Source organism: Carassius auratus, chromosome 11, assembly GCF_003368295.1.
Source record: "Carassius auratus strain Wakin chromosome 11, ASM336829v1, whole genome shotgun sequence".
Lineage (NCBI taxonomy): Eukaryota > Metazoa > Chordata > Actinopteri > Cypriniformes > Cyprinidae > Carassius > Carassius auratus.
This window is the reverse complement of record NC_039253.1, coordinates 15,296,435-15,324,380: the sequence shown is the minus strand read 5'-3', so window position 1 is coordinate 15,324,380 and position 27,946 is coordinate 15,296,435. Positions and strand designations below refer to the sequence as shown.

The following is a 27,946-nucleotide window of genomic DNA, read 5'->3' as shown; positions in this document are numbered from 1 at the left end:
TTGTACAAGTCTTTTCAACTTAAATTACATTAAACCAATAAAATGTAAAAAAAAATAATAATTGTGATAAAAACATAAGTTGCCGTGACTTACTGATAATATAATGTTTTACAGTGTATAGGTTTATATAGTCTTATGTAATACTATATTTGTGTAACATTCACGTTTAGTGTGATTATTAACCTTATTAAGAGTATTTTTTTTGATGAAAAATGTGTACCTGTGTCATTAGCACATTTGATGTCATTTACAGTGGATGCACTGGATTTACTGACTTTAATTAATACAACAAATGAATAATTATAAAATCATATTCAACTTTCATAAAGCAGTCTAAGGTTGTCTAATCAAAATACAGAACAAGAAATAACTTAAAATAATGAACAGTCATGAACATCAACAATACAATCGAATGATGTGTCTGTGAAGTCATTACTGACAATTCATCATTATTTCTGTGTGATGCAGTGTGCTGACAAGCAAGGTTTTCACTGCATTTCACATTATCTTTTTTTTTTCTTTGCTTAGATTTTGCTTATGTAGCTTATGGGTGTAAAATATAAACTGAAGTTCATTTAATGGCTCTGACACAAGAATGCTCTACAGATGAGTGTCAAGGGCATTTGAGCTGTCAGGTATTTGAGGCTCTTCACAAAGGCTGTGATTCCATGCTCAAAGCTGGAGATAATACGATGGGAAGCAGATTAAAGACGGGTTAACTGCAAGTCATTAGTTGAATTATCTGCACTGTGCAGCAGATTACCTGCCATCGCTAACACAGAACCACTGCAGGGTGAAAGGGATGATCCGAATTAACCAGGTTTTGGAAATGAGATTATGTGAATTGTGTGTCTTGCAATACACAGATGTAGTTTTGTGTGTGTGTGCACAAGAGCCTGTGTGTTTTGTAGATGACAGCAAACACAAATCCTTCCATTAAGACCATTTGGGAGGAGCGAAAAGGAATCTTTTGAATCCTTATAAAAGACGGATCACTTGGAAATCGATCGAGGGAGGCTTCATCTTGTCATCAACGAAGAGAGAATTTACATCGATACGGGTTAGACTTTATTTTTTTTGCGATGCTGCAGTAATCTGCGAAGAAAATAACACAACTGATTAAAGCTTTAAGCTGTTATAGCGTTCTCGGTGGAGTGGTTGCAAGTTTCAAGCAAGATGAAGCAAGTACCAGAGTTTCACGAGGACTTCTACATCCCCATCCCTTTAGATATCAACAACCTCTCAGCCTACAGCCCTTTTTTGGTCCCCCAGGACCACCTGGGAAACCAAGGCATATTCATGGCCATGTCTGTCTTTATGTTCTTCATTTTCATCGGAGGGGCTTCAATCAACATCCTTACCATCCTTTGCACAATTCAATTCAAGAAACTCCGATCTCACCTTAACTATATTCTTGTGAACCTTTCCATTGCCAACCTGTTCGTGGCCATTTTTGGTTCCCCGTTATCATTCTACTCCTTCTTTAATAGGTACTTTATCTTTGGGGCGACAGCATGTAAAATAGAGGGCTTCCTTGCAACGCTCGGAGGTAAAATGCAACAAGCATCGACATTATTTAAAAAGCTTATGTGTTTAAAGCTTCTTTAGTCCATTGTAGTTCACAGATAGTTTCAGTAAACTGTTTTTCTGTTTTTGCAGGAATGGTGGGTTTGTGGTCTCTTGCTGTAGTGGCTTTTGAAAGGTGGCTGGTCATTTGCAAACCCCTTGGGAACTTTACCTTCAAGACCCCTCATGCCATAGCTGGCTGCATACTTCCTTGGATAAGTGCATTGGCAGCTTCACTCCCTCCACTGTTTGGCTGGAGCCGGTAAGTCCACTGCTCATAAAACACTAATAAAAACAAAGCCACAGCGCCTCCCTCCACTTAACCTGAAGAAGGAAAACCAACATCATTTTGCTCCACTCCTTAACAGCTAGTTCAAGTCTAGAAGTGAAATTCTCAATCTGATTATAATTCAGCTGTGTGGAGCTGTCTGTAGCATCAATTTCACCAAGACCTCTCTTCCAGGTACATACCTGAAGGTTTGCAGTGCTCCTGTGGACCTGACTGGTATACCACTAACAACAAATACAACAACGAATCCTACGTCATGTTTTTGTTCTGCTTCTGCTTTGCTGTTCCTTTCGGCACCATCGTGTTCTGTTATGGCCAACTACTCATCACACTCAAATTAGTGAGTACAATTTCTATTTCTCATTGAAAGCTGCCCCAGAATTAATTATTTTAATGAAATGTTTCGAGAAAAGAGTAAAAGTTTTAGTGAGGTAGAGGAATTTTATAGAACAACAATGTTTTTCATTTTTTTTTTTTTTTTTTTATAAAAATACAAAAAAATAAATTTATTTTAATAAATAATAAGACCACAAAACCATATTATTTTCAGTTGATCTCTGTTCTTTTTTTCAATTGGAAAACTTCAGCCACATGATCATTCAAATGATAAAGTTTAATGTTTTAATAAAGTCAGGGTACATACTAACACTAAATACAGATAAAATACCATTTATTATGTAGGGAGCCTCGCACATGTCATGCGGAAAAAAATAGTAGGCTAAATCGTGTGCATGATTTACTATTTTGTTCCCTTGATTTATGAATTGTGCACACAATTTACTAATTATTTCATTCGATTTGCTAAATTGTGCACAAAATGTATTATTCGAGAGAACAAATGAGTAAATCGTGCACAGAATTTATCAATTTTTTTCTAGCATGTCATATGCTGGGCTCCGTTAATATGTATTTCTTACATGAACAAATGACACATTTGTTTCCTTGCTCTGCCACACTCTTTAATGCTTTTGGATTAACACTAGATGGAGACTGTACATAGATTATTATAGTGCTGGTCATGTTGCCAGGTGCTCAAAAATCCCTTGTTTGTTCTATCAGGCAGCAAAAGCTCAAGCAGATTCAGCTTCGACCCAGAAGGCAGAGAGGGAGGTGACGAAGATGGTGGTGGTGATGGTGTTAGGCTTCTTGGTATGCTGGGCACCATATGCTAGCTTTTCTCTCTGGATAGTTTCCCACCGTGGTGAAGAATTTGATCTGAGAATGGCAACCATACCATCCTGCCTTTCCAAAGCCTCTACAGTGTATAACCCTGTCATCTACGTCTTAATGAACAAACAGGTATGAAATGATGTGCTAAGTATTTTAAGTATTGCTGTAGTTTTTCCACACAGGACAACAGTACCACATGTTCACATGGCATAACTATCACTTACAAGTAACATGTTCTGTTCTTTTCTTTTGAAACCCAGTTCCGTTCCTGTATGATGAAGATGGTCTGTGGCAAAAATATTGAGGAAGATGAGGCCTCTACTTCATCTCAGGTCACCCAGGTCTCCTCCGTTGCACCAGAGAAATAAACCTATTTTCAATGTAACCTCATACTGTGGCAGTGAAAAACAATTTTACAACGATTGTAAATAATAAACAGACACAATAGGAATTCTTGCTTTTAATGTCAACATTTTTGTAACTTTATCTTGGCTTGCTGAACCAGTAGAATTAGTATAAGTTCAGTGTTATCATTAAAAATTTACAATAAATGCAATGAAAAAAAGAATTTTGTTGTTAAATGTATCAGTTGAAGAGCAGTGATGTACAAAGGTTTATATATATTAAATTTATTACATTTCTTCCTGTTTTAAACAGATTGATGTAGTAAGCACACCATTTTACCACAACTAAACATGAAAACAGGGAAGTGTCTTATATGTCTGATTGTAATCAAGTCCGTAGTGCTTCGGTTATGAGTAATGGAGTAACACATCCAAGGATGGTCTGAAAAACAAAGTCAGACACAGTATTATCTTTGCATTAAATTGCTGCACTAATATTTAATGATTTTTAATTATTGCATTAATAATTAATCATGAGAATTTATGCACAGTGGTTTTCGATGTCTCTTTAGAAATGTCATTGCTCACGTCATTGATTTGCGTATGCATGCTTACTCACCTTAATCTTCATCCTTCATCCAATAAGTAGATCACTTCCAAATCAAGAGAAAAGTGCAAAGAAACAATGTTAAGTTCGTTGTTTTTTTTTCAGTTTTCAAATCAGTCTGACACAATCAAATCAAGAGCAAGATCAACTTGGTAGTTTATCTAGAAATTAAACCACAAATGATGTTAGAGAAACAGTGAGCAGGAAAAGCAAAGTTTTGCCCATGTTAGATTAACATCTATCATATGGATTAATTTCAGTCAAATGTATTTTTTTTAAATACACATTCAGCACTATGTACCGTGAATACAGCAGTTGTCCAATGGCAGGCCATGTAGGACCAAACTATTCTTGAGCTTTCGTTGAGAATTCAGTTGTATATTCGAGTTCTGCTAGTAGTGAACTTTTTCCAATCACGAATAGTTCAGAACTAGCGGAATTCCAGACATACGACTGACTGTGTGCTGTCCCATGAAACTTTCTGATCCATCTGTTTCTGAAAAACATCCTTTTCAACTACATCTCTGAATATATGATTTACACTGTGATCTCAATAAAACATCACAATAGTGACCATTGATTCTTAATCCCACCAAAGCACATATATTAATTCCATTAAGTTCACTTTTAAAGAAAGTATAAAAGATCATAATGGAAAAAATACCTGATCTAAATAACATACATATCGGTACAATCCTTAACAACAACGAAACAACTGGTAGAGTAAAAAAAGAGTTTACAGACTGCTCTTTTCTTTGTGTTGGCTCCATCCTCATCCTCATCCAAGTGTTCACTTCCTCCTGCTCCACTTTGCCACAATAGAAGGAGAAGCAGATAAATGAAAAAAAAAAGAAAACGTCTATCGTCAGAAACCGGGAGAGATTAAAACTGACCTCATCAAGATTTTCAGATAAACCCTGCTTTCCCTAAACTGAACTATCAATCCAGTGGGATTAGGAAGGTTTGGGCTGCATCCTTGTCAGTACTAATTAGGATCCTGTGTGGAGGGTACCTGGGTACCCCAGTTGTCCCAGTAAGCTGATTTGGACTTGGAGTGTAACCTAGATGTCTGACTTACAGTTACCCTGCACAAAAGATGATGATTATGATTGTTGAAGTTGTTTTTAATTGGCATGAAAGATTAATGATTAAGAGTTGCTGGGCATAAACTGTGTGGAACTGAGTATACAATGACACTGATATCATTGAGAATATTATCATGTCCTTTATTAAGACTTAAATATAAGTATTCAGCAAAGTTGTGCAGTCAGTTTAACATTATTTATGACTTGCAGGTGAACCTGCAGCATTGAAATGGCCTAAAATCTTGCTTCTTCAATGATATTAATATCCTTAGAACACATACACCTAAACCTTTTTGTGCTGAATGTTGCATGTGTGTTTGCGTGCATGTGAGTGTGGAATAGAATAGAAGCTACGTAATAGATTCTATGTAACTATGCAGTATATAAGGAATGAATGTGCAAGTGAGCAGTATTTGTGCAATGCTCCAATTAGTACAATCTACAACTTAAAATAATCTAAAGATTCTTTACTCCTGCAGTAGGAAGCAGGGGCCATTGTAAAATCCATAATGGAACCTTTCTATGCATTTTTTTAAACCTAAAATTCAGAGTTATACTGCACATCAGAAAGGAATCTGATATTTTACAAGCCAGAGCACTCTAATGCTGTTTTTTTTTTTTTCAGAAAATGCAAACTGTTTTTACTTGCAATAATTTTCTAATGCATGTTTAATAAAAGTCATTCTTGTCAAGGGCAAGCTTGAGTCAAGGGCAAAAGTGATCTGTGACCTAAATTTAAAACTTAGAAAGCATCAAAGGGCGCTGTCACCTTATAATCACTCCAGGCTCGGTCATGCCAAATGTCACCGTACACTGTTTTGGTTTACCTTTGATGGCTTCAACAATCCTAGGAAGGAACAGTAGCTTAGACCTCCTGTAAGCCTAATGAATGAGTCTTGGTTCTGCTCCTGATACCTGTTTTGACCTCAAAAATTCTCCACCCTGTAAGACAGCACATATAAAAGCACTTTGACAGGAGCCCAAAGTCTGTCGGTGCAAGTCGGCCAGAGACAGCAGATAGTACAAACCTAAAGGCCCAGACCTTTACGGCAGCCAGGTAACTACAGGTTTGGGCTACACAACAACAGCCAACAATGGCAGAGCAGTGGGGAGATGCAATCTTCGCAGCTAGGCGAAGGGGAGATGAAACGACGAGGGAATCAATGTTTGTATATACAAACAGCAATAACACCAGGGGTGAGTCTTTAGCATTTTTTTCTGTATTATTTCTCAACACATTACAGTTATTATAGTAACATAGATATTCTGTTAACATGATAGAGCAATATCTGTTTCAAAATGGTGGTAGTAAAGGAATTTTTTATAGTCAGAAAGAACAGACAGGACAAAGAACAATTTCAAACTGATAAATGAGAAAAATGAGAGTTGGTTGTAATGGATTTTAAGTGAGAATCCCTTCAAGGTGATAACACTGCTCTTTATTTCTCATTTCCAGATCCCTTTGAGGGACCCAACTACCACATTGCTCCTCGATGGGTGTACAACCTAGCAACAGTGTGGATGTTCTTTGTGGTCGTTGCGTCGACCTTCACCAATGGCCTGGTGCTGGTGGCCACAGCCAAATTTAAGAAGCTCCGTCACCCTCTTAACTGGATCCTGGTCAACCTCGCTGTAGCTGATCTAGCAGAGACACTTTTGGCCAGCACCATCAGTGTCACCAACCAGTTTTTTGGCTACTTTATCCTCGGACACCCCATGTGTATTTTTGAAGGCTTCACCGTGTCTGTATGTGGTAAGTTACTGCCCAAAGACATAATTGTTCACAACTATAGTTAAAAATGCATTGGACCAAAGTTGAAACTTTGTCAGGTTTTTCATAGTATTTAACGTCACAATCAACAGGTATCGCTGGTCTGTGGTCTTTGACTGTCATCTCTTGGGAAAGATGGGTGGTTGTCTGCAAACCATTTGGAAATGTCAAGTTTGATGCTAAATGGGCATCTGCTGGTATCATCTTCTCCTGGGTTTGGTCTGCTATCTGGTGTGCACCACCCATCTTTGGCTGGAGCAGGTAAAATCCATTATTAAATAATCTATATTAAGTAATTTGACAGCTTGGAGTATATTCAACATAAAATTATTTAATTCTTTGGCTGGTAAGACAAGCATGTAAGACGTTCCACACAAGCTAAAATGTGGACCTTCTGATCCATTATCTTCTCACAGATTCTGGCCTCATGGTCTAAAGACCTCCTGTGGGCCTGATGTCTTCAGCGGAAGTGAGGACCCCGGTGTCCAGTCCTACATGATTGTCCTGATGATCACCTGCTGTATCATCCCTCTGGCCATTATCATTCTCTGCTACATTGCTGTGTGGCTTGCCATTCGTACTGTAAGTTGTCTCCTGGAATGCTTTCAGAAGTTTTTCCAGTTCGTAAAAAGGCACTAAGCACAAAGCACTAAGCACAAGTCATTTCTTTCCAACAGGTCGCCCAGCAGCAGAAGGATTCTGAGTCCACACAGAAAGCAGAGAAGGAAGTGTCCAGAATGGTGGTTGTCATGATCTTTGCCTACTGTTTTTGCTGGGGACCATACACATTCTTTGCATGCTTTGCTGCTGCAAACCCAGGCTATGCCTTCCACCCACTGGCAGCAGCCATGCCTGCCTACTTTGCCAAGAGCGCCACCATCTACAACCCCATTATTTATGTCTTCATGAACCGACAGGTAGGTCAATGCTGTTTAACAGAGCTTAGACCTTGAGCACATTGAGAAAATTGGCAAAATAATCTTGATTTGTATTTCTTTGCAGTTCCGTGTATGCATCATGCAGCTCTTTGGAAAGAAGGTAGATGATGGTTCCGAGGTGTCTACATCCAAGACAGAAGTGTCCTCTGTGGCTCCTGCATAAATTGCACACCAGATCTCAAAAGAAACGTCTTGACTCAGACATGGGAAAAAAAGATGACAATGGGACTTTTTATATTTCTTGTTTACCCTCACCGTATCTTGATGATTCTGCTTCCATATATTTTCCTTGGAGTGATGGGGAAATACCTTGTTGCATGACAGTATGTGTTAACATTACTTTCTCAATGGCCCTGCGGCTTAAGATCCACAGGAACAATGTTACAGTTTTTATGGTAATCATTTGTCACACAATCATTTGTCCATTGGCTATTCAGAAGGTTGTGCACCTATATACAGCACTTCATTGTGGGAATGTGACATTCAGTGTGAATTAACTAACAGCGAAAAGATATTTCGCCTCATTTTAATGTACTATTCTGAATTAAGTTTAATTTTGTAGCCATCTTGCAAGAAAACAAAAATGACAAAAAAAAAGTTTGATAGATAGATGACTGCCCATGTACAGCATGTAATATGGTTCTATTTTTTCTTTGATGAAAATAAAAAAGCAGCAAAATAAATATTTTGTTTTGTGTCTATCATTATTAGATATATTACAAGAATTGAAATTATCATATTTTATATTTAAATATTTAATGTTAACTATACTTATTATATTCCCCTGGAATTGAATTTCAATCAATCAATCAATAAATCAATCAATAACTAGTCAACATGCTAATAGGATGTTACTGCTGCTGAGGAAGTGACTGTAAATATGTCATCCTAATTATTTGTGACAATCCATCTCTATATGTTTTTCCTATTGTGGAGAGTCTTGGAAATCCAATAGTGGATTTGTCTTGTGAAGCTGAAGTTAAATGTGAATGGAAGAATAATATTTGCTATGGTCTATTATACTTCTATGTTCCAAACCTTGAAATGTGAATAGAGTCCATTATCTTGTTTCAAATTTGTTTATTTAAATTTGACACGTTTTCCCATGTTTCACTTCAAAGAAAAAAAACAAAAAAAACAATTGCACTGAAATCCCTTAGACAGCCAGACAAAATCCACTTAAAATAAATCCATTTTCATTTCAATATGTTTTATTGTAGGCTACTAGACAGGATCTAAAGCTTAAAAGTCACTAAGAAGTCTGCAAGTAAGAGCAAGTCAATTGCATTTCCTCCGTTTAAGCCAAAGGGGCTAAGCAATTTCAATTGGAAAATCGTGACACAAAAAGCACTTCTTAACTAAGGAAGATTAACCTCAAAATAAGGTCTTACCTTTTTAATTCTGGGTATCCATGTGTCGTGTTTGTATGGGTGCAAATGTACCATGCATGGAAATTTGTGACATTTGGCAAGTATGGTAACCCATACTCGAAATTGGTGCTCTGCATTTAACCCATCCAAGTGCGCGCACACACACACACACACACACACACACACACACACACCATGAACACACGGAGCAGTCGGCAGCTATTTTTCCCAGCGCCCGGGAGCAATTAGGGGTTCAGTGCCTTGCTCAAGGGCACTTCAGCCATGGGTATTGAGGGTGGAAGTGAGATCTGTTCATTCACTCCCCCCACCTACAGGGACTCCTGGACTGGAGCGGGTTCTGGAGTGGACATGGAGAGCTTCCAGACTGGAGCGAACTCTGGAGTGGACTCTGAAGGCACCCAAACTGGAGCAGGCTCTGGAGTGGATTATGAGGGCTCCCATACTGGAGCAGACTGGAGTCGGGTCCTTCAGGACCAATGGACTAAGGATCACAGGAGTCGGGTCCTCCTGGACCACCAGAGTCGGGACCACCGAAGTCAGATCCTCCACAATCACTGGAATTGGGACCACAGGAGTCAGGTCCTGCAGGACCACCAGATTTGGGACCACAGGAGCAGACTTAGCTGCCTTCCTCCTTCTCACAGTATGTTTACGGTCAGAGATAGGGAAACTTCACTGTTCTCTGGAGAAGTTACAGCGGACTCTGGCATCTCCAGGGGCACTGCAATGGGCTCAGACTGACCTGGTGTTACCACTAAACTGCGGGAAAGAGAGTTAGTTAACAAAACCCCAATAATCCAGAGTCTGAAGTGCTTCCATCTCACATTGGCTAACAGAACATGTTATAAATAGGGGAACTAATAAGACTAATGGCACTTTTCCACTGCTTGGTATGACTCGGCTCAGCACGGCTCAGTACGGTTTAGTATCGCTTTAGAGTGGGTGGGATTATACACATGACATTATAGTTGCGACGTCTCTAACGCTACGACTCCTAAAAAAATGTTTCATTCCACATCGCCCCATCAAGCTCTCGCTAGATCTGCTCCTCTGCCATCAACGAGAATAATTTCTGTACTTCCGCAAGAGACAAAGAAACCTCTTGGTTTTTAAAAAAAGGTGTGTTTATTCAAAACAGTTGCATTCGATCATTCGTTGGCTGAGTAGCAGTTATTTTGTGATTGTGTCGCCAGTTCAGTGGCGTAGTTAGTGACAATTCTCTCTGGCCAATCCATGATCAGCAGAGTTTACACGTCATGTTTTGGTAATGGCACGGTTCACTGGGAACCTCAGTCAAGGTGGTACTAAAAAAAAGTACCAGGTACCAGGTACTGTACCCAGTGGAAAACTGTACCGAGCTGTAGCATGACATACGATGTAGTGAAAAAGCACCATAAATGACACAAAGCTGGGAACAATCAGAACTAATTACATGTTAATATTAATTAGATTAACTAATTACATGTTAGGTAAAAATTGTTAGCCTGAATGCACTGAAAATCACTTTGGATAAAAGTGTTTGCTAAAAATGTATTTATTTATTTAACTAATAAGTGCAAGGGGTGATGGGAACTGAAGTCCAGAGCAACACAAACAACAGTCCAGAAGAGTGCCCTTTGATGAATGGCAAGGGCACTCCTGTAGATGGATGTGACACCAGTCTGCCAGTTTGATGAATGCGATTTTAACACAAAAGGAGACATAAAAAGCAAAGGAACAGCCAACCACTTGCCATCAAGAATTTTAACAGGTACAACACCTGCAATATTTACTATTTTTGGTCGCATTTAATGAGAATGTAACCATGATTCAATGTAAAATTTTCTCCAGGGTTTTTGAAATGGCAGAGTGGGCCATTGTGGCCTTTGCTGCCAGACAACAAGGGAACAGCACAACGGGGGAGTCTGTTTTCATCTATACCGACAGCAATAACACAAGGGTACTTCACAAAATCTGATCTTCGGGAAACACCTGGACTTCTACACATGACGAATAAGTAGAAGTGGATGATAATATATATAATATAATATCATATATAATTATAATAATATATAATATATATGTATAATAATGTCTCATATGTTCACAGATCCATTTGAGGAGCCCAGTAAAGTTGGAATAGACTTGACTACATATTTCATGAAAAAATCTCTGTTTACTGTTTCTTGGAAATGTTGAACATTTGGTAAGACCTAAAGAAATTTGGGTACTAGCAATACCCAAATTATTTAAAAAAAAATCATATTTTTAATTGTTTTCTAAAGAAAAAGAACCATGCAGCAAAATGATGCATTGTCCTGCTTTCAATATTTCAGTTGTCTGAAGTGTTAACAAAATGTTAGTAGAAGTGCATTCAATGTATTCTTCCCCCCCTCATCTCTTGATTATTTCTGCTTGCTGTTAGGGATCAGCTCAGATCAAAAATCATGTAAAGAATTTTTATATTAGCAAAGAAGAGAGAAATAAAAGATCAAATGCTTTAAATGATGCTCTTCAGCAATTAAAAACTCACTTTTTTACTTTTAAGATTATTGTACTTTGAATTTCTTGAACTTTTTTTTAAAATGTATCTTGCAATGGTTTAATAAGATGCAGAACACATGAAGCCAGGTAACATCTTGTAATCCCACATAAGCTCTATTCCACATCAAGCGGATAGAGGATTTCACCTGGACTGGCCAGTAAAGTCACGACTTTTACTAGGAAGCTTATATGAAGGAACTCATTAGGTTAAAACAATGTTGAGTGTATTTGTGTATCACTGATTTTTGAGAAGAAGGAAAAAAACTGAGTGCAAAATTTAAATGATAAATAAAACCATTTTCAGACAAGCTAAGCTATATTTATGTATCTTATATTTATTAAGCTATTGAGCTATTCTTTGATGCAACCCTCTCAACTCTTTGTTTTTGTTTTTTTTTGTTTGTTTTTTTAATCAAAATTTTACCTTGGATTGAGTAATATAATTTTACATTTATTTTTTAACATCTATCAAGATGCTATTGACATTTCAAAGCACATTCTCATGTGACCATTCCACAAGAAATATAATTAAATATTATCAAAATGTTCATCTGACGAAGGTTTAGAGTAGAAACATCTGACAGTGTTGACAAATTGCTTTTACAAAACAAATGGAGTTCAAGTAGTAGCAATTTTTTATCCATTGATGCTAGAAGCTTATAGAACGTGCTTCAGGAAAATAAAATTATCTAAATATTTTAAATAATTTCCTCAGTAATCGGAAGATGGTGTTGCCATATAATGGTTGTGACCCAGTAAATATTAACCTCAGGATTTAAAATATTCTTAAACTATAAAACTTACCAGAGCCTGTCTGACACTGATGTACTCTGCAGAGGTAGAATGGGGCAAGGGGGTCCTTTGTGATCGCTGCCAGTGATATACACTGACAAACCCTTTTTTTTTTCATTTTAATGAATGTCTGAAGGTGTCGACAAAAAGTGGGGACATAACTTTGAAACCTTATGAAACACTGATTAAACCTTATGAACCTTATGAAACCTTATGATACACTGAATACCTTGCTTTGATATGCGATAGTATTAAGTGATGCTTTTGATAAAAAAGCTGTTTTTTTATTATTCTTTTTACTTTTAAAATATATTTTTATTCATTTTATAGCATATAAATGATTGAACCCTTCTCTGTGGACACACTGTTTTAGATGAAGCGAGAAGACAATAAGTGTAATAGATTTGATATAATAATGATAAAATTAAATTGAAGGGGATAATTGTGTTAAATAGGCATTCTATTATTAATCCCCCATGACATTTACATTGGAAAATAGTCAAAAAATAATCCTAAAAACAATTACAATTGCTGGATGTGTTTTGTCCCATGTCTTAAGAATTTGTGGTTAATTAGTATATTTGTGTGAAAAAAAACTTGTTATTTACCTGAGCTCAGGACTTTGAGATTTAGATACTGAATCATATATACAATCATATATATATTTTTAGATATTTTTTCATCAACGTCGAATGGATTTCAGAGTGGGTTTTTGGGGGACATCGGACATCATTCCACGTTGTAAGAATAAAGTAATGTACTGAATTCACGTTTTGGTAAGTACTGTCTATGGTATGAGGCAGCACTGTGCCGCTGTACAATTTTCCAATGGGTTTTAAGCCATAGGAAAGCGATGGGCCACTTAGACTTTTATTTTGAAAATTACTGGCGTTCGTTGCAGCCTTGAGACTTCACACAAGCATTGCTCACACACGTGGAGTTATGTCTAAAGCCAGTGAGTACATGTATCTCTCTGTCTTTTTTATACGTAGAGCATTGAAAGTTTTGCTAACATAGTGGCCATTCTAATTTAATTAATTTTATCATGTTACAGAACAAAAGCGAGCGAAACGTCTGGGTTTTTGCGGCAAAAAGGTAACGTTACGTAGTTTAGCCTACATGCTAAATTACAGTCAAATCAATACTGCGTTAAGTTCAGTTGAAAAGTGAATATGACATCCTTGCATACTGTATGTCTAAATGTACCAGAACAAGAAACACTACCAATCAAATGTTTGGACACTCCTACTTCATTATTATCACGGGCTTCCTATTTTTAATAACCCAAACTATGAAATAACTGGGATAATTGTGGGAATTATGTGGTTTGATAAAGGTAACGTTGAACAAACCAAGTTTTATATTTGAGCAGCTTCAAAGTTCCGCTCATTGCCAAGATTTGCCACTCTTTGGATTTAAGAGAGTGTGAAACATAAATGAAGTGTTTTACCTTCTGACATGCATTGCCTGTTGTTGACTGTCATCTGTTTCTCTTCTCTAAAGTCCAAAGATGGACAGCAGTCTCATGGAGGAAAGAAGGATCCTGGAGTACCTAATGTGCGCAGCTTTAAAGATCACAGTCAGAGACAAGCTGAACTCAGAAAACAGAGGGTGAGGACGGATCTGTACAGTCCTAGTACCAAATCTAAAGGACATATGCTTGTATTGAAGAGCTTTATATATAAAAAAAAAAGCTGACATGCAATTTTTGTCTGCTGTTTTCTAGTTGGAGGAGCAACAGGAGAGGCAGAGGTTGTCAAGAGAAAAGGAAATGATGAAAAGGAGAAGTCTGGACAGTTTTCAGAAAGACATCCAGTTGCGGCAAAAAGAGTTTGAACAAAGGGTTCGTGTCCGACACTTTATTAGATGTGACAATGGATAAGATTTTCTATAGAGTACAACAGAATACATTTATTGTGTTTTAAAATGCAGTACATTAAAATATGTGGAGTCAATATGATTCGTTTTTATGTTTATGAAATTTTATCTTTTCTCTTAAGTTTAGAATTTGCCAAAGTGGTGTTTCTTCATAGACTGATATATAGAAGGACAGCCTAAAATGTATGCAAATTACATTTTATAGTTTAGCCATATCACTATTTTGTACAATTGCTGTAGCATACTTGTGAATTGTTATTTTCTAATTGGAAACTGTTAAAGAACTGGAGCTTTATCTTAATAACACTTTATTTTTGTTGCAATGATGCAGGAAGTTCAAATGCAAGATTTGGAAAAGCATGTCAACTTTGAGACCGAGAACTCAAGAAAAGCGTACTGCAGAGAATTTAAAAAGGTGCTGTTTTCTGTACTGACCTGTTTCGGTAGCCCATTATATTTCCTTGAACATGAACATCTAATGACCAATTCTTAATAACAGTTTACTTTTTTTGTATGTATACCAGGTAGTAGAGGCAGCAGATGTTATTTTAGAGGTTCTGGATGCCAGAGACCCCTTAGGCTGCCGCTGTCCACAGGTTGAACAGGCTGTCGTCCAAAGTGGAACCAACAAGAAAATTGTCCTTGTTCTAAATAAAATTGGTAAGGAGATACTTGGTTTTTAGTACGCATAACTTCAGTCAGCAACAGACAGAAATACATAAAATGACTACAATTTTCACTTGCAGATTTGGTTTCCAAAGAAATTGTGGAAAAATGGATTAAATATCTTCGCAATGAGTTTCCTACTGTGGCTTTCAAATCGTCCACTCAGCAGCAGAACAAAAATTTGGTGAGTTGCAGTAATTGTTTACTTTATTTTTATTTTTTTTATTACTGTGTTCTGTTTGAGAAAATCACAAAGTTACAGTACTTTTTTTCTGTTTGATGTTTACAGAAACGCAGTCGTGTGCCTGTGACCCAAGCTACTCAAGAGCTGCTCGAGAGCAGTGCATGTGTTGGTGCAGATTGTTTAATGAAACTATTGGGAAACTATTGCCGGAACCAAGATATAAAAACTGCCATAACTGTAGGAGTGGTTGGTAAGTTTCACACAAAAGTTGAGATATAACTGCTACATAGTTTTTTGTAAATAATTACATTGCTAATTCCATAATAAGCAAGTTAGCAGCAGAAACCCATCTTTTTTTTAATCACACTACCTCGCTTTTAATGTTTCAGGTTTTCCGAATGTGGGGAAAAGCAGTTTAATTAACAGCTTGAAGCGTTCCCGTGCATGTAATGTTGGAGCTACACCTGGAGTTACTAAGTATGTTAATTAGTTTTGTTGATATTTTCCATACATTTCAAATCTTCTGTACTCTTAACCTAAAATCAATCTGTTTTTCAGGTGTTTACAGGAAGTCCATTTAGACAAACACATCAAACTTTTAGATTGCCCTGGTATTGTCATGGCAACCTCAACCAGTGATGCTGCTATGATCCTTCGAAACTGTGTCAAGATTGAACAGCTGGTGGACCCAGTTCCACCTGTTGAAGCCATATTGAGGCGCTGCAATAAAACGCAGGTAGCTACTCGTTTTTCGGGAACTTTTATTGCATGGGCAATCATAGTATTAAACAATGTTGAGATCAGTTGTTTGTACTTTTTCTTGCATAGATTATGGATCATTATGGAATCACAGACTTCCAGACGGCTCATGAGTTCCTGGCCTTACTCGCACGTCGTCAAGGCAAGCTGAGGAAAGGAGGACTGCCTGACACTGACAAAGCTGCCAAAAGTGTTCTTCTGGATTGGACAGGGTGAGGTTAAAGTCCCGTGACTTATGTTAGTTACTTGTTGATCTTTAAAAGCGATACTTCACACAAAAAAAAATCTTTCATGTTGTTCCAAACCACATTTTCTTGTTCCCATTCCAAACTTTCTTCTGTAAAGTTAAAAAGAATGAAATTTTTCACCTATTTCCATGCATACAAATAGTTTTTTTTTTTTTTTAAATATCATCTTGTGTTTCGCAGCAGAAAGGCATACATATTGGAAACAGTATCTCTTTAAAGGGATTGTTCACGCAAAAATGAAAATTCTGTCATTAATTACTCATCCTCATGTTGTTCCACATCCATAAGACCCTCATTCATTCTCAGAACACAAATAAAGATATTTTTGATGAAATCTTAGAGCTTTCTGACCCTGTCTAGACCGCAACACAACTGACATGTTCATGACCCAGAAATGTAGTGAGGACATCCTTAAAATAGTCCACGTCACATCAGTGGTTCAACTTTAATGTAATGAAGCATTTTAAAACGCACATTAAACTATAATTTAATTTCTTTAAAAAAAATACAAGTGTTTGTAAAGCAGAAAAGGTCCAGTTTTAAATTTGGTTATATGTCAAATGAAATGTTACTTTAACTTGCACAGATGATGCTGGTTGGTTAAAACTGTTGACAACTGTAACGTTAATTCTGAATTTCATTCTCTGTTTTGCAGGGGTCGTATTAGCTACTTCACACATCCTCCTGAAACACACACGCTGCCCACTCATGTCAGTGCTGAGATTGTAGCTGAGATGGGTAAAGCGTTTGACTGGGATGAACTGGAGAAGGGCAATCTTGAGGCACTTGCTGGTAACTGTGTATACTTGCAGTGATATGACACAACACAAGTTTTATAAACACACATTACTTAAACGCACTTTTGCCTTTTTTTCTTTTTTTTTACTTTCCCAATTTAGAATGTGGCACATCTGATGTACAGATGGGTTTCTGTATGACTACATCCGGATTGACACAAGGAGGTCAAGGAGTAGAGTTAGCAGAACAGCAAATGGACGACCCATCAGAGGACCTTGAGCCTCCAGAAACGATTGAATCAATGGATGCAGATGAGGACCCAGAGGTATGATGCGGTTATTAGCCATTCAGTGTGCAAAGGTTGGGTGATTTGTTATGTTCGTTTAAAGACTCAAATCTAATTTTTGAATTTCAATTATAATTCTTCCATTAAGTTTGGACCAATGACTGTTGAGCTCAAAAATCCCAAGTCAAAAGGCAGTAGTGCAATTAAAGAAGTAGGCCCAAAGCCAGTGGACTTAAAAGACATCCTGGATGTTGACCCACTCCTGCAAGGTCAGGCTCTCCTGGCTGCCAACAAAAAGAGAAAGAAGCAGCAAAAGAGAGCTGGTAAGACCCACTTTGTTTTTCCTGCCTTTAAATCCACAAAAAAAAAAAGAAAAAAGAAAGCACACTCTAAATGAAGGAGGGGCTGCGCTACACTGAATAATTGAATTTGTGGTAAAACAGCTTTGAATTAAAGCTTATTCATGAATTAACAGCCTGTTGGCTAATCTTCAACATGCTTGCTATTAAACATTTTGGATTTATCTGTTTTTAGAGTTTACACCAAAAAAAAAAGAAGCCAAAGTCAATTTTGCTACAAGTAGGGTTGAGTTTATGGCATTTGTCATTCATTTCTGTGGTATCAGAAACAGTGATAGACTTGCACAGCTAATTCACTGACATCAAAGCTGTAATGTGATTGGTTATCACACATGATTAAAGTTGGCTATATCTCCCATTTTCTTTGAAGAAATCTATTCTATGTGTGATTACCATGGAAATAAGTTTTGAACAGTTTGTTTTACATGTATTACAAGTCAAACACAGCTGTTTTTAAAATGGTGTATTCTAACACACATTGTCCTTTCTTTTATAGATAAACTGGGCACCAAACTTTCAGATTCTCTTACGTCAGCGTTGAATTTCTCCTTCTCTGACAGCTGATTTTGATTATTAAACCAGGATGCTCAGGGGAGTTCATTCTACTTTTTACATGTGGTTGGAGATACTAACAAACTTGTATATTTAAATTATTTACAATTTAAAATATGCAAATAAATAATCTTTCTCTGACTGAGAAGAATGACTTAACGGTGTCTGTGGCTATTTATTGACCTTCTTTCTGTTCATAAATCACCTGCAAGTTTTATTTTACTGTCCAGAGAAACAAATCCAGTCTTTCAACTATTTTTTTAATCAGTTGAATAATTTAGATGTGAACTATTCAACTGGTATGATTTTTTTTTTTTTTTTTGTTTTAGTAATTTTATTTCAGTTAGTTTCCAATGCATTGGTTCTAATACAACTTTAAAGCTTCTCATGTAATATTTGTATTTTCTTTTTTTTTTTGATTTTTTTTTTTTTTAGACTTTTTAATAGTTTTAGTTAACAATAATAAAAACTTTACATGTGAAATGGGGAAACAAGTAAGTAAAAGGTGGCTGAGTGTGTTGAGGAGACATGGGATGGGACTGTCACATCACAACAAGGAAATCCCCGCGCGTGCTAGTAATGGCGATTCTTCTAGAAAACTCGCTTTACTTCTGCTAACACAACCAGGTAACTCATCCAAATTTATTTTGCCCTCTTGTTGAGCGGACACGTATGTATAAATTGTGCTAATATCAGAATAATTCTGCGTAAATGAAAGTTAACGAAGTTGAATACAGGCAACGTGCCAGTTTGACGTTGTTTGACATGTCAACTAGCTAGGAAGTTAGCCTAGAGCTAACAGCTGGATGCGGTCTAAAACAACTTTTCCGGGCTTGTGAAGTGCGCTTTAGAGATCAGCATATGCTTTATGTTGTAAATAACTACCACACGCGTTAATTTGTTGTAAATTAAGGAATTTACTAAACTTTATATAATCCCTACAATGTAGCGAACTATTACATAACTGCCCTGTAACTTAGATATCCAAGTCAACTGCACAATCGTGAAGTGTTTTGTGTATTTATAACTACAGAAATACATCCAGATAAGTTTTTATACCTGATGATTTGTTGGCATTTAAAGGACATGTCAGTTTTAAAGATAAATCTTGAACAGTAGTAGTTTGGTTAGCTGTCAGTCATCTGCTAAATTCTGTACTTCCCCATTAAGGAGAGCTGCAGATTTCAGTCATTTGACTTATTACGGGTTGAGATCTTAAATTGTAAGGAGTATTATGGTCAGACATATGTTTTATCTTGTATATTTGAAAATATCTCGCTTGTTGGGTAGTTTTTAAAAATGCAAAGTTGCAATAGAAGTATGCAGTAACTTGTAATTTTGATGTGTGTGTGTGATTTATATTAATATGATGTCTGAGAGATGAATCTTTTGCTGATCATGCTTTGGTAGAGTATTAAATTTCTCTTTGAATCCAACTGAGTGGTATGACTCAGCTGAGTTAAATTTCACTTGTTCTTAACCCTTCTTTGTCCAAAAGGAGAAGTGATTTCCATTGTTTTCTTGTATACTACTACTTGTATTGTTGCCAACGTTCTTGATGCTTTCACTGTTACAGCGTGTTAATTCTGCTCATACTTGACCTGTGGAACCAGCGTAGCCATGTCATCCCGGGTGTTGCTACGGCAACAGCTGATGCGGGAGCAGGCACAGGAGCAGGAGAGGAGGGAGGCGCAGCAGCAAGCGTCTGCCGCTCAGCTCCGTCCTACAGAGTCCACTCCCGCCATCTCAGTCACGGTGCCAGCCATGGCTGCCCGCCCTCCTCCAGCTCAAGTACCGGTGGAGGTTCTGAAGGTGGGTTTGTTCCTTTCTACTTTGTTTCTACTTTAGAAAAAAGTTTCTTGTTGTGACACAATCAGCTGAAAGTTTAGAGCTAGCCTCAAAACACTTGCTAAAATAAAATTGAAAAATTAACTCTGTAGAAGTTAAATGTAAATATCTAAATGCCAGATTTTGTTATTGTTAATTTAAATAAAAAAAAAAAAAACTTGTGTAAAAAAAAAAAAAAAAAAAATATATATATATATTTATTAGACTAAATATTAGATGAAAAACCTAAAATGTAAGATATTTCAGATTATGGGAAAATAAATGTAATTTTTTTCAAGTTGAACTACTAAAATAACTAAAACCAAAATAAAAAATAAAAGAATTATAGCTAAATAAAAATATTTAAAATTGTTTTAAAGAAAATCATTGCTAAAAACGTGGACTTTACAGATGCTACTTTAGAAAAAAACTATAAATAGTTATAAGTTATATATATATTACTCGATATTACTCTGTTCCAGAGCATAGGCATGACTGTCAGCCTTTAATATAATATAATATAATTATTGTATTGGATAGAACAACAGTAGTTCCTATTGGATTCCTAATTTTGTAATGGTTTCACGGAAACTAAGAAATTATTATTATTTTTTTATGCAGGGTAATAATCATACTGCGTAATCATACTGTGCTGCACATTATTGACAATATTAAGCTGAAGCTTGACTTTGCAAATATAAAAATAGCAAATCAAATCGCAATATCTGTAAAAAACAAAATCGCAATTAGATATTTTCCCCATATCGCACAGCCCTAGTTGCATTTGGAGCCTTCGGTGTAGTCAGCTTCACTAAAGTTTTAGTTTCATGTTACATTTATCCAATGTAGACTTTACACAATTGTAAGTTCCCTTTTTAATTAAGAGTGACAATTTCCTTCCTTCTAGCTTCTGCATGGACAATGTGTAGGGCACGAAATGCCACTGACGTCTTCACGTGACCATTGACCCACTGTTTTTACTTTGCTTTAGGTGCAAACTCATCTTGAAAACCCAACTAAATACCACATCCAGCAGGCCCAGAGGCAGCAAGTGAAGCAGTACTTGTCTACTACGCTAGGAAATAAAGTTGCCACACAAACTCTCGGTGTATCTCCCGTTCCACAATCAAATTCTGCTCCGGAGAGGTGCCCTTCTGCAAGCAGTGCTCCCAACAGTCCAATGGCACATCTTAACCTGGGCTCCAACAAAGAAGAGGTAAAGCACATCTAAATATACACTGTGTATTGATCATCTCATTCAAATATAGAAGTTGAAAAAAGGCTCATTTTCCAACTCCCCTAGAGTTAAACAGTTGTGTTTTCCCGTTTTCTAATCCATTCAGCCGGTCTTAGGGTCTGGCAGAAGCACTTTTAGCTTAGCTAAGCATCGATCATTGAATCTGATTAGAGAGTTTCTATATTGTTTCCTGCCTTAAAGTTATTCCCTTAAAGCCTATTTTACTATTGTACTCTTCTACAATGTGCACTTATATGTCGCATAGTTAGATTTTATTATGTTAATTATATATTTTGTGACACTGTCTGTGACCCTAAAACATATCTGCCCACAAGCTGAGAAATATACTAATGGAGAGTTTTCCCACTTTTTCTTAACACTTTAAAATAAGGTCTTATTATTTAACATTAGTTAATACATTAACTATCAAAATATATTAAATAACCATGAACAATACATTTGTTGCAGTATTAATTAATCTTCAGTTAATGGAAAAATACAACTGTTCATTTTTAGTTCAAGTTAGCTCAGGTCCATTAAATAAATATAAACAGATACAACTTTTGATATTAATAATGTATTAGTAAAGGGTGAAATAAACATTAACTAAGATTAATAAATAGTTTATTAGTGTTTTGTAGTGAGTTTATGTTAACTAATGTTATTAAACCTTATTTTTGTCATTGAACATGCTTACCTTTCACTTATCCACTTGCCATCTCACTAGCTTTGTGTCACAATGTACTGCAAGATACCACACCAGCGGCTTAATTATATTTGCTCCTCTCTTTCACACCATACAGCACTTCCTAGATCTCCCACAGAACACACACTTGACGGTTGTCTTTTTAAGAATACAGTTCATCGGTTCCACAAATACATACATGTTTATAACCCAGTTTGTTTAATTATGTGATTAGATACACAGCACTCTTATATGACAGTAATCATTCTAAAGCTTGATTGCATCCCCTCAGATGGATGATGTAATCGATGACATCATCAGCCTTGAATCCAGCTTCAATGATGACATCATGTCACTGATAGATTCTGGCCTGCAACTCCCAAACACGGTAAGCTGAGCGATTGTCTTTATTATTGATGAATACTTCCATAACATTATGGCAATGTTCTGAATAAAGCTATATTTGTGGTAAACCAACACAAGACATCTGGAAAGCTACGGAGAGATTATTTCCTGAACGTAAATATCCCCTCCCCTCTTGAGAGTGAGTGCTAACCATTGCACTTATGAGGGAAGTGATAAATGAGGATATAGCTCAGCAATCGACATAACACTTTACTAACACCTGCCAGGCAGGAATCATCAGGGAGGGCACAAAAAGGACTGTGAAAGGATTGTACAGAGCATGCAGGGACTTGGCACCGGATAGAAAGAACTTGGGAAATATTTGGTGAAGGATTTCATTTTATTATAATTTTTTATGGAGAAAGGAGTAAAAGTGAATTGACATAAAATGAGGATTTTAGTTTTATTGTGGGAGCATGAAGAGAAAAGAAAGGTAAAATGATTTTTTTTTAAAATGTTTTAACCTTTATTCCTAAAGATTTCCATTTTGAATGGCTGCTGTTTCAAACTAATGTTTTTATTGTAGTTTTTTTGTAATATGTGACCCAGGACCTTAAGTGTAAATTTGATAGACGAAATTGAGATTTATACATTATCTGAAACTGAATAAATAAGCTTTCCATTGATGTATGGTTTATTTGGATCAGATGATATTTGGCCGAGATACAACTCTTTGAAAATCTGGATTCTGAGGTCCTTTGAACTTGTCCTAATGAATTCTTAACAATGCATATTAATAATCAAAAATTAAGTTTTGATATATTTACAGTATGAAATTTACCAAATATCTTCAAGGAACATAATCTTTTCTTAATATCCTAATGATTTTTGGCATAAAATAAAAATTAATAATTTTGACCCATACAATGTTTTTTTGGCTATTGCTAAAAATATACCCCAGTGACTTACAACTGGTTTTGTGCTCCAGGGTCACAAATATTTCATTATAAATAATGTATAAGAAACATTTACATAACAGTGAAATTGCATAATTAAAGTTACAAAAGTTAATGTTAATGTTAACTATTATAACTTGTCTGCAAGTGTTTTTTTTTTTTTTTTTTGCATTTGTGTAAATATTATGAAAATAATTCAATAATTGAATTCCAGTCAAAGATTTTTGTAGAGTTTATTTATTGTAAGGTAACCAATAGTGTGCTTAATACTAAAGTGATATTTGATTTTAAAAATATTTTTTAGGCTGATATGATCACCATATCCTGCTTTAAAGGTTTTTGATTTATTTTCCCCTCCATTTTATTATCTTAGCTGCCAGGCAACCTTCTGGATGTCTACAACAGTCCTGGCATGACGGCCCCCTCCATCACCGTCAGCAATTCTTGTCCAGCAGATCTGCCTAATATTAAAAGGGAATTAACTGGTAATGATTTACTCAGCATGGCTGCTGTATTTCATTTTCTGTATTTCGATTTCCTTTGACTTGTTTGAAGTGTGATAGTTATAACAGCTTTTCATTTTCAGACGCAGAGACCAGAGCCTTGATGAAGGAGAGGCAAAAGAAAGATAATCACAATCTCAGTGAGTTCAAAAGACACATGCTTTGGTAAAATATTGCTTGTATACTGCGTCATTGCATGGCTTGGTGTCAATAAGTGTTTTGCATTGTGCAGTTGAACGGCGGAGAAGATTCAACATAAATGACAGAATAAAGGAATTAGGAGCTATGATACCCAAATCCAATGATCCGTAAGTTTCTGTCCTTGAATCTTCATAGGACTTTTTTTTTTTTTTTAAAGATTGATCACACATTATGTTGCAAAACACAAATACTACCAGTGAATTGCTTTGAACACTTTTTTTTATAGCGTATGTGATCAGATGCTTAGTGATTTGATTCTGTTTTTAAATTGAATGGCATGTCAGCAGCTCTTGAACTACTGCTGTTTTGTTTTCAAATAAATAAAAAAAAAGTATAAAGGTTGCATTAAAATGATCCAAATTGACAGTTAAGGCATTTCTAATGTTACAAAAGATGTATAAAATACAAATATATGCTGTCCAAATAAATTACTTATTGTTTCCACCAAAAATATTAAACAGCACAACGGTTTTCAACAATTATACTTAAAAAACAAACAAACAAACAAAAAAAAACATTAAAACTAATATGTGTGTGTATATATATATATATATATATATATATATATATATATATATATATATATATATATATAATATATAAATAAAACATTTTATAATAATATTTCACCATATTGCTGTTTTTGCATACTATATATCTTGTCTTGTTTAAATTGCAGGGAGATGCGCTGGAACAAAGGAACCATTTTGAAGGCTTCTGTTGATTATATAAGAAAACTTCAGAAAGAGCAACAGAGGGCCAAAGAGATTGAGATGAGGCAGAAGAAACTGGAGCAATCCAACCAGGCCCTTCTGCTCCGCATACAGGTATAAGATAAACAGTCCTTCTGAAATACAGTACAAAGTCCAAAATGGATGTTCGCTTTCCTGTCTGTACCCAAAACACATCATCCACTAAATGATCAATATTTATTCATTTTTCATTATACAGTATTTAACCTGCAGGATGGCATGAACGCGCCATCAACATAAGTGTGAATGTAAATACAGCTCATAGTCTAGAAAACTAAACACTTTTAAATCCTGTAAAAAGATGGACTCCAACACCCCCTGCTGTTCGTTGCACACAGGAATTGGAGATGCAAGCTCGTCATCATGGCCTCTCCACCACTATGTCTCCAGGCCTGAGCACTGACACTTCCTTCCTTCAGCAACCACTATTACAAGGAAACCAGTCCACACAGCTTGGCTCTGGGGAAGGCCAACCTCAGAGCCACCTCAGCATGGATGGAGTCATGACGCAGACTTCCCCATTCCTCACAATACCTTCCTCCAGCTCTCCAGCTGCTGCAGCAGTAAGCGGCCCTCTCAATCTAGATACGTTTAGCTTTGCGGAGCTGGACGAAGCTTCGGCCTCTGATCTTTACCCTGACGTGGGTCTTCGTGACATTCTGATGGATGACGGCTGCACGATGCCCATCATCAGGCCTTCAGATCCGCTCTTCTCCCCAATTTCCCCTGGAGCCTCCAAGACCAGCAGCTGCAGGAGTAGCGTGACCATGGAGGACGACTTGTGACCCAACTGACCACTAAATGCATGTTCCTGTGCTTTTACTCGTGTGGGACGCCATGGGATGTTTTCAAAGAGATCCTTCACCCAAAAATGAAAATTCATGTTGTTCCAAACCTGTATGACTTTCTTTCTTCTGTGGAACTTGAAAGAAGATATTTTGAGAAATGAACTCATTGGTTGCCAAAGCCGATTGGTTACCAACTTTCTTCAAAATATCTTCTTTTGTGTTCTCCAGAAATGCCAGATTTTTTTGGTGGACTATCCCTGGAAACACTCCACGAGCTGTGCTGTCATATGTCTACATATCAGTTAGTAAGGAAATTAACTAGTATTACACCTTTTTGTAGGCAGTCCCATAGGTATATCCCAAATTCAAAACACACCTAAAACAATTAGCCTTTTTGTAGCTAAAGTTTAGGATATTTCAGCCTGTCTATGAATAGCTGTGTTGCTTTAAGGGTAAATCATGTGATGTTTATTGTTGTTTTAGGTATGTGTTTTTAGACTCTGAATTCAGAGCATGCAAGTGCACATATTTATACATATATATGATTTTGGAGTGTGGCGTGAGTAGTCACTAATCGCACCAAAGGGATGTTTCAGAGCTGTTTAATAGCATGAACTCATTATTCATATTATGATGTTGAAAGGGTTCAAGCAATATTTCTGCATATATCAGAAAAATTTATTTTTTAAACACATCTTTGCTGGCTTTACTTTTAGCCAAAGTACTTGCATATTTACTAACTGGTTTGAAATGTCTACATTTTATTTGTTCGTTTACAACACTTCCTTTTATGGCTGGTTAGTTTGACCTTCTTCAATGTTACATTGCTAAACAAATGTTTGAAGGTGCAGGTGCTCATACATGATTTTTAGTAACTCTTTACAATAAGGTAAATTCGTATCTTCAATTAATTCAGTAGCATTACTTAATACATCAGGTATCATAAAAAACATAAATATTCTAGTTATTTGAAAATGTATAGTAGTACAATCAAAAAATGTATACATAAAATTTTATTATGGACTAATATTAACAGTGTACTAAACATTTAAGATTGATTTATTTAGTAAAAATGTTGGTCATTGTTCATTTATGATACCATTATGCATTAACTAGTGTTAATGAGTTTTGCGTAAAGTGTTACCGTTTTTTTCTGATGATATAAGGAAACAAGCCACATAAACATAATACACAAACAGCTTTTCAGGTATAAAATGTTACAAGCTACCTCTGCCTAAAATGCTTTTTATAACTAATAAATCAAAATCAGCAATTTGTTAGCTACAGCTAAATGAAAATAAACTTTGAAGTCTGTTCTCAGATAAGAGTACTGTCGGTAAAAGCCAAATGAAGTGTCCTCTCTGATCAAACCGTGCCTTTTGCAAAAATGTTTGTAAATATAGAAAAAAGATTACAAATGAGTCTTGAAAGGTGTAAAACATGTCAAATGAATCTATAAATAAAACTATCTAATTCAAAACTAAGTGCAAACTTGTAAAATATATTTAAAAACTGGAATGTGAATGTGATTGCAGGTTCCCCGTTTTTTTCTATCATAGGCACAAAATGGGCATAAGTTTGAAATGATTTAATTATGTGAAGTCACAGCAATAACATTTTTGTATCGTCTCATTTGCTGACAGTAGAGTAGAAATAGGCATTAAGACATATTTCCTCTCATTAAAATTTTATTGCCAGTTATTGTTCTGCTGCTGGTGTGTGTCATTGCCTTTACTTTCATTACATCTGTACTCAGTTAAAGGGAAGGTGTTGTTCTTTTTTGTAAGTTTTTTTCAAAGCACATAATTTATAATTGAGAGAACATGTATTTTAATTAGGATTTTCCTGTGTGTTGGCTAAAATAAACTGATGAGAAAAAAATCAAATGTCATTGACATTATTTAAACATCTTTAAACATGTTCTTCAGTGTTATCCATTTGCATATACACTTCCAGTATCATCTCAGAATTCATTAAATGTGCCAGATAGACGTGATGTGCAAATGAGCAAGTTAAACCAATCTAGTATCTTATGTAAACCGTGATTTTCTTACAGTATACAGCAATATGTAAGTGCACATGACAAGTCTCGGTAGCAAAGTATTTACAGGTGCATCTCAATAAATTAGAATGTTGTGGGAAAGTTAATTTATTTCAGTAATTCAACTCAAATTGTGAAACTCATGTATTAAATAAATTCAGTGCAGACAGACTGAAGTAGTTTAAGTCTTTGGTTCTTTATATTGTGATTATTTTTGCTCACATTTAACAAAAACCCACCAATTCATGATCTCAACAAATAAGAATACTTCATAAAAAAAAAAAAAAAACATTTTTAGTGAATTGTTGGCCTTCTGAAAAAGTTTGTTCATTTAGTGTACATTTACTAAATACTTGGTAGGGGCCTTAATTCGGTGTGGCATGGAGGTGATCAGTTTGTGACACTGCTGAGTATGGAAGCCCAGGTTTCTTTGACCGTGGCCTTCAGATCATCTGCATTGTTAGG

The 27,946-nt window shown here is 36.1% G+C and overlaps 4 protein-coding genes and 1 long non-coding RNA gene across 6 annotated transcripts; 4 read left to right on the top strand and 1 right to left on the bottom strand.

The window, feature by feature from the left end:
• The first annotated feature begins 992 nt into the window (after window positions 1-992).
• Window positions 993-3,581, top strand: LOC113111150 (blue-sensitive opsin-like). The gene is made up of 5 exons (XM_026275648.1): window positions 993-1,549; window positions 1,660-1,828; window positions 2,030-2,195; window positions 2,915-3,154; window positions 3,286-3,581. The coding sequence occupies exons 1-5, from the start codon at window positions 1,177-1,179 to the stop codon at window positions 3,391-3,393; spliced, it is 1,056 nt and encodes a 351-aa protein (XP_026131433.1). The 5' UTR covers window positions 993-1,176; the 3' UTR covers window positions 3,394-3,581.
• A 91-nt stretch (window positions 3,582-3,672) lies between these two features.
• LOC113111151 (uncharacterized) lies at window positions 3,673-4,769 on the bottom strand. The gene is made up of 3 exons (XR_003293265.1): window positions 4,278-4,769; window positions 3,989-4,022; window positions 3,673-3,811 (listed from the first exon to the last, which is right to left on the bottom strand). It is a non-coding gene; the product is annotated as an uncharacterized LOC113111151 (long non-coding RNA).
• Window positions 4,770-6,032: 1,263 nt separating this feature from the next.
• On the top strand, window positions 6,033-8,453 carry LOC113111149 (red-sensitive opsin-like). Its single transcript, XM_026275647.1, has 6 exons — window positions 6,033-6,258; window positions 6,518-6,814; window positions 6,925-7,093; window positions 7,249-7,414; window positions 7,510-7,749; window positions 7,835-8,453. Exons 1-6 carry the CDS (start codon window positions 6,156-6,158, stop codon window positions 7,931-7,933), a joined length of 1,074 nt encoding a protein of 357 aa, XP_026131432.1. The 5' UTR covers window positions 6,033-6,155; the 3' UTR covers window positions 7,934-8,453.
• Window positions 8,454-13,418: 4,965 nt separating this feature from the next.
• Window positions 13,419-18,305, top strand: gnl3l (G protein nucleolar 3 like). Its single transcript, XM_026275643.1, has 15 exons — window positions 13,419-13,431; window positions 13,531-13,571; window positions 13,980-14,087; window positions 14,203-14,319; window positions 14,686-14,769; window positions 14,879-15,014; window positions 15,101-15,204; window positions 15,310-15,454; window positions 15,594-15,681; window positions 15,763-15,940; window positions 16,033-16,175; window positions 16,867-17,003; window positions 17,111-17,274; window positions 17,384-17,558; window positions 18,091-18,305. The coding sequence occupies exons 1-15, from the start codon at window positions 13,419-13,421 to the stop codon at window positions 18,156-18,158; spliced, it is 1,701 nt and encodes a 566-aa protein (XP_026131428.1). The 3' UTR covers window positions 18,159-18,305.
• Window positions 18,306-18,602: 297 nt separating this feature from the next.
• tfe3b (transcription factor binding to IGHM enhancer 3b) lies at window positions 18,603-27,321 on the top strand. 2 transcript variants are annotated; one of them, XM_026275646.1, is made up of 9 exons: window positions 18,603-18,773; window positions 19,723-19,958; window positions 20,965-21,189; window positions 22,188-22,283; window positions 23,570-23,681; window positions 23,783-23,839; window positions 23,932-24,007; window positions 24,580-24,727; window positions 24,954-25,268. In XM_026275646.1, exons 2-9 carry the CDS (start codon window positions 19,767-19,769, stop codon window positions 25,053-25,055), a joined length of 1,008 nt encoding a protein of 335 aa, XP_026131431.1. In that variant the 5' UTR covers window positions 18,603-18,773; window positions 19,723-19,766; the 3' UTR covers window positions 25,056-25,268. The 2 variants fall into 2 exon arrangements, with proteins under 2 accessions (XP_026131431.1, XP_026131430.1); XM_026275645.1 differs by having other exon boundaries at window positions 18,605-18,773; window positions 24,991-27,321.
• Window positions 27,322-27,946: the final 625 nt, after the last annotated feature.

What these genes read in the sequence shown, in the direction of transcription:
- gnl3l (XM_026275643.1), top strand. An exon ending in ACTGCAGAGAATTTAAAAAG is followed by an intron (nt 14,770 to 14,878) that starts GTGCTGTTTTCT and finishes TATGTATACCAG; the next exon opens with GTAGTAGAGGCAGCAGATGT. An exon ending in AGCAGCAGAACAAAAATTTG is followed by an intron (nt 15,205 to 15,309) that starts GTGAGTTGCAGT and finishes TGATGTTTACAG; the next exon opens with AAACGCAGTCGTGTGCCTGT.
- LOC113111150 (XM_026275648.1), top strand. Translation starts at nt 1,177, where the DNA reads ATGAAGCAAGTACCAGAGTTTCACGAGGACTTCTACATCCCCATCCCT. An exon ending in CTTCCTTGCAACGCTCGGAG is followed by an intron (nt 1,550 to 1,659) that starts GTAAAATGCAAC and finishes CTGTTTTTGCAG; the next exon opens with GAATGGTGGGTTTGTGGTCT. An exon ending in CCACTGTTTGGCTGGAGCCG is followed by an intron (nt 1,829 to 2,029) that starts GTAAGTCCACTG and finishes CCTCTCTTCCAG; the next exon opens with GTACATACCTGAAGGTTTGC.
- LOC113111149 (XM_026275647.1), top strand. Translation starts at nt 6,156, where the DNA reads ATGGCAGAGCAGTGGGGAGATGCAATCTTCGCAGCTAGGCGAAGGGGA. An exon ending in AAACAGCAATAACACCAGGG is followed by an intron (nt 6,259 to 6,517) that starts GTGAGTCTTTAG and finishes TCTCATTTCCAG; the next exon opens with ATCCCTTTGAGGGACCCAAC. An exon ending in CTTCACCGTGTCTGTATGTG is followed by an intron (nt 6,815 to 6,924) that starts GTAAGTTACTGC and finishes CACAATCAACAG; the next exon opens with GTATCGCTGGTCTGTGGTCT.
- tfe3b (XM_026275645.1), top strand. Translation starts at nt 19,767, where the DNA reads ATGTCATCCCGGGTGTTGCTACGGCAACAGCTGATGCGGGAGCAGGCA. An exon ending in TACCGGTGGAGGTTCTGAAG is followed by an intron (nt 19,959 to 20,964) that starts GTGGGTTTGTTC and finishes ACTTTGCTTTAG; the next exon opens with GTGCAAACTCATCTTGAAAA. An exon ending in ATACCCAAATCCAATGATCC is followed by an intron (nt 24,008 to 24,579) that starts GTAAGTTTCTGT and finishes TTTAAATTGCAG; the next exon opens with GGAGATGCGCTGGAACAAAG.